We start from the raw sequence: 5,425 nt of genomic DNA on the forward strand, positions 1-5,425 counted from the left end.
GCAGACTAACTGACACAGAACATAGAACGCTGGCTGACCCCGATCACATGGAAAGGCAGTAGTATTTATACAATGCTGTAAGTAGGTATCAATTACTAACATGTCAGGTACTAGACTTCTTTTGAGGAATGAGGCATGTATTTGTGTTGCTAAATTTACTGGCACTGGTCCAGCTCAGGTATCCACTTATAGGCACTAAAACTTCACGGTATTTCGGTAGGTATTTTCTTGAGGTAGACATCGAGTCTCGAACTAATTATGGAGGATGCATAATCATAAAAATACATACTAACAGCCTCTTACAGATAGAAATGTCAGTTGGGATTGCTGGTGACTAACGTTTTTGTTTTTTTTTGTTTTCAAATAAGGTATTATGTATGGACCTCAACTGCTTTACGGTTAACGTGCTAACGCTGACAGCCCCACGAATAACACTAATAAGACATTTTTTTGGTCTCTCCATCAGATGCCTGTGATCTCACCCTGGACCCAAACACTGCAAATAAAAAACTCTCTCTGTCTGAGGGAAACAAGAAGGCAAAGTATGGACAATCACAGTCATATCCTGATCACCCAGAGAGGTTTATGAAGTATCCTCAGGTGTTGTGCAAAGAGGGCTTGTCTGGGTGCCATTACTGGGAGGTAGACTGGGGTACCAGTTCCAAAGAAATTGTTTATGTTGCTGTTGCATACAAGAGAATTGACAGAGCAAGAGACAGTTCAGACAGCAAGTTTGGTAAAAATACCACGTCATGGACTTTCGGCAAATATTCATCAACCGGAGAACACGTTCTTGAGGCCCATCATATTTACAACGTGTGGAACAAGTCTTTCATCGCTGCTACGTGTGACAGAATTGGGGTGTATCTGGACTGGTATGATGGCACTCTGTCCTTCTACAAAGTCTCATCTGACACTCTGACTCATTTGTACACCTTTCGCACCACATTCACTGAGCCTGTTTACCCGGGCTTCTGGATTGGACGAGAATCCTTTGCCTTCCTGCGTCCACTTAAGTAAGAGCCGCTCTGTGGCTAAATTACAAAGTTTGATCACTATCTGTTGATCTACTTATTTATCTGCTAATGATTCTTGTCTTTGAAGCCTTGTGTGGATGATTTATTTGGTACTTTTATTATTACTACTTTTTGTTGAATGATGTTCACATGGTCTTCAATACTCCCAATGTCCCATGGGGGGGTTTAAATGTATCTATCTTAAAAAAATTGACACTTAAAAATGTATTTACAGATTACTTATGTGACACTGGGTAGGACATGCAGTCCTTCAGATTAACTAAAAGAAAACAAACTTTAGGACCGGGATTTTTCTGCTCTTTGACTGGCTGCCTACAAGGAAGTGTCTATTTGCTTGTATTGACTGTATCTGAATGTTTACCTGATGAAGGTCCATTGGACCAAAACGTTGTATTGAGTATTTAATAAAACTGTTTTTTTGCAAGTACAGGACAGTTTGCGGGTCCCATCTTCTTTTACCCGCAAGTGTTTTTTCTCCTACGCACCTGTCCACACAGTTTTTGAAGGTGTGCACTGGCTTTTCTGTTGAAATACTCGATATGTCAGCTACACCTTACCAGAAGTACCCGACAGTGACCATCAAAGTACTGGCAGGGACAGTATTGAAGTACAAGTATGGGAGTATAATAATGGAGATGTAGACCCAGCAGAGACCAGTTTGGATTTTTTTGTCACGGATGAGATCATCCGATGACCAACCTGGAGGGGCAGCGTGTCCACGGTGACTGGAGGGATATGGATGCCACCGAAATCAGGGGCTACATCGGGCTCCTCATCCTGGCTGGTTTGTTTCGCTCACACGGTGAATCGACCCGCAGCCTGTGGGGTGAACACCCGGGACGGGATACAGAATGAATGATATATGATGTAAAAAAAATTTATAGGACAAATTTATTCATTTTCTTCTTGTTTTTTTCTTTTTTTGCAGCTTATCAGAACCTACAGCTGCCGGCGGAAGACGAGGTGCTGGCCTGTGGTGCTGTTCGCCAACATATTGGATGTGTCAGCCTTGGTGAAGAAATCATACAAATATTTGCTTGTGTCTAAGGGTTTTGATCAGACTGCCAGCCCAAATCCGATTTTTGTCATATACAGATTGATTTTATAAAGTCTGAATAGCAAATTAACACATGAAATCCGATTTTTACTAATCCAATCCAAACCACATGTGGAGGTGGTTTGAAATACGATTCAAATCAGACTTCTACAAATGCGTCTTCAGTCCATATGTTCTGGTCATTCAAATCAGATATTAGAGATCCTGTCAAACGTCCAGTAACACATTCGAAAATTGGCACACCACCTGCCATCATCAAATGTGTCGTGGACGCTTCCCAGTGGAGGAATTCAGCACGGCGACTTCAATTGACACCAGTATTTGGATGGGGAAATGTTGTTTCTCCATTTTTCTGCTGCTCATACTTCCATGTTGGTAATCCGCGTCACCATCGCATGTATTGATGCCTACGTGGTTACCCCAGCAACCCATGCAGATAGTTCGGTACAGAGCGCCGATGCGTAGACGCAACAAATTCGATCTGATCTCTGGATCTTCAGGATCCAGGTTATAACAACACACACACCAAAAGGCATAGCCCTCTGCATCTGAGAAGAGACAAAAGACATCATATCATCGCTCCACAAGAAGGTAAGATTACAAACAGTAATACATAATAAATCTCTGACTGCCAATAAAACAGCCTCTGGTATACATACAGTACATACAGTATATGATGCTCTGAAGCTCAACCTCGTCTATGCTATCAGCAAAAAAAGTTATGGCTAAGCTAATATTAGCCGCTGTCAAACACAAAGTTGTTTCTTTGATAATTAATATCAGATGTATGCAAACACGAACTGGCGAAGGTTTTGTTTTAACTTTTGAAGGGACATTTTTGCACACACTATCAGACATAATAAGAAGCTGCGTGTCAAGCTGAGTCTCAGTACATGGGACTACATTTCCCAGAGTGCAACAGGGAGAGGCAAGAGGGTGCTTGATTGCACTCTGATTTAGAGCATCTGGGAAGGACTGGGGGAGCTCAACAGTCACACACACAGAGGAGAAAGGAGCAAGAGGAGACAAAGGAGAGGAGACCCAAGTCCACCTTCGGATTCAGGCCAAAGACGCCAATGGTCTGTAGAATGTTTATTTGCTTCTTGTCGTCTGAAATGTGCAGCATTTATTTGATTTTCTGTCCAATAAGCTATTAAGATATTTAATTTTGAGCTTAAATAGAGTAAAAATATAGCATATATATTCTGTTAAATGTTAAAACACTACTCTTTTTCTTGATTATTCTTTATTCAATTTAAAAGGCTTAAATGATTAATTAATTGAAAATGGGTAATGTGTCAACTTTTTGGTTCTGTGCTGGATGGTAATTTTGTTTTCTGTCTTTAAAGGTTTACAACCTATGAAACAAGACCACCAACCAACTAAAAATAAAATAAAAGTTTGAGTTGGAACCTTGAATCGAGTTGTCCTCGCGTCAATTTGGTGGGAAAAAGAGGTGGACTTGACACTGAGTCTTTGTCTTAATTGTGCTAAATATGCATTTGCTTACTTGCTATCAGTACTTTTCTGCAGTCATACATTTTCTGGTAATTAAAATAAATGTACATAAGCACAATTAATATAACATGAAATGTACCCACCGTTCTTTCCTAAATCTGTTACTTTGCTTTGCAAAAGAGAATGCATGTTGTCTTACAAACTCTTTAAGTACACATTCTTAAAGAAAACAAAAAACGCAGAACGTAACTGTTTTTACTTTATTTAATTATAGATGGATAAGTCATTCATGGAGTTGGACAAGAAGAGGGAGATCCCAGCCATTGGACAAGGTGTCCTATGTTCTTCACAAATATTATTATTCATCTACACGTTGTCCACATCCATTTTTGCATCCCATAATAATAATAATACTTGCATAGCTGATTAACATTTGTTGGTGTTAATATACAACCCTGGTAACACTTCATAACAATGTAAGTAAATCATATAGCTATATAAGTAATGTTTACTTGTTGCATGTCTTATGTTGTAGAAAAGCAACTCATCCAGAATGTATCATGAATTCCCTACTCAAGTCACTATGACTTGAATTATCATGAGTCACGTATTAACTTACATAAAACTTGATACTACTTAAACAACATGTACCATTATCTTCAAAGAACACTATTAAGTAACCACGTTTTATGTTTTTTAATATATTTGACTCCATGTAGAAAGAAGAATCTGGCTTATTGGGGACATCTACAACCAACGTGGGGAAGAACGAACCAGACGCACCACAGGGAGCAACCTCGGCATGGATGGTCATGTGTGGTGGTTTGGCTGGGGTGGAGGGACCTCCTGCTCTTTTTTTAACAATTAATGTCCTGCTCATCCACTGTGGCGGCAACGATCTGGGAAAAATCACAGATGTGGAGCTCGTCGCCACAATGAAGCAGTACCTGCTGAACCTCCGTGACAACTTTCCAGGGATGAAGATCATCCTGTCATCAATCAATGAGAGAGGTCACTGGAGGAAAGCAGATCCAGAAGATCAACGAGACCCGAATGTGGGTGAACAGAGTGATGGGCACATTTGTCACTGATTTGGGCGGAAACAGCGTAAAACATCCTTGCATAAAGTTTGACTGCCCTGGTATATTTAGAAGAGATGGAGTTCATTTCACCAATGTGGGGAATGATATTTTTTTAAGTAGCATTACACAGTCTCTTGAGGCTACAATCAAACGTGGGTAAGTTTCTTGATCGAATTTTGGACCCCAATGACCCCGTTCTGGATTTTATTCTCAACAGGATCTGTATTTCTACTGTATGAAAAACATACTTGTAAATATGACAGGGCAGACATCTTTGTGTAAGGATAAGTCTCCAGCTTTTTTATATAGTTAAATTATAACCAGAATATTTTACTATTTAAATGACTTTTGTTCATCACTCTATTCACCTACATTCTGTGCTTTCTCTCACTACACCCTTTCTTCCCTCTCATGGTGCTTGAGACATTATACACTGCATTCATACACCACTAATTTGTGAATTAGTTTGTGTTAAGCATTGTACACCCACACAAATGTGTACAATAATTAACGTTAACCCGACCTTGTAATAAAGCCAAATATTACATAATAATAGCCCAACTGCAATTCAAGTTTGCAATATAAAGCTTTAATATCAATGTTTACTTACCTCCGCTGCATAGACATTAGTAATAATCAGATGTAAAGCTAGTCCTTAACGGCTGATTGTCAATTAAATATAAAAACTGACCAGCACCGCTGTCGTTATATTGCTGATTAGCTGCTGTTGTTAATAAGCTAACCTACTACGAGCAGACTACGAGAGGAATACTCGTGAACGAGCGCTGCTC

At 39.7% G+C, this 5,425-nt stretch overlaps 1 protein-coding gene and 1 long non-coding RNA gene across 2 annotated transcripts; both read left to right on the plus strand.

Annotated features, from left to right (window-relative positions):
• Window positions 1-442: 442 nt before the first annotated feature.
• On the plus strand, window positions 443-1,464 carry LOC121937866 (neoverrucotoxin subunit alpha-like; the record flags this gene model as incomplete). The annotated part of the gene is made up of 1 exon (XM_042481163.1): window positions 443-1,464. A coding segment is annotated over one exon (578 nt), but the record flags the coding sequence as incomplete, so codon positions are not given.
• A 2,013-nt stretch (window positions 1,465-3,477) lies between these two features.
• On the plus strand, window positions 3,478-5,187 carry LOC121937865. The gene is made up of 3 exons (XR_006105217.1): window positions 3,478-3,550; window positions 3,827-3,884; window positions 4,272-5,187. It is a non-coding gene; the product is annotated as an uncharacterized LOC121937865 (long non-coding RNA).
• Window positions 5,188-5,425: the final 238 nt, after the last annotated feature.

The sequence above is a fragment of the Plectropomus leopardus genome, unplaced genomic scaffold (genome assembly GCF_008729295.1).
Source record: "Plectropomus leopardus isolate mb unplaced genomic scaffold, YSFRI_Pleo_2.0 unplaced_scaffold27694, whole genome shotgun sequence".
Classification (NCBI taxonomy): Eukaryota; Metazoa; Chordata; class Actinopteri; order Perciformes; family Serranidae; genus Plectropomus; species Plectropomus leopardus.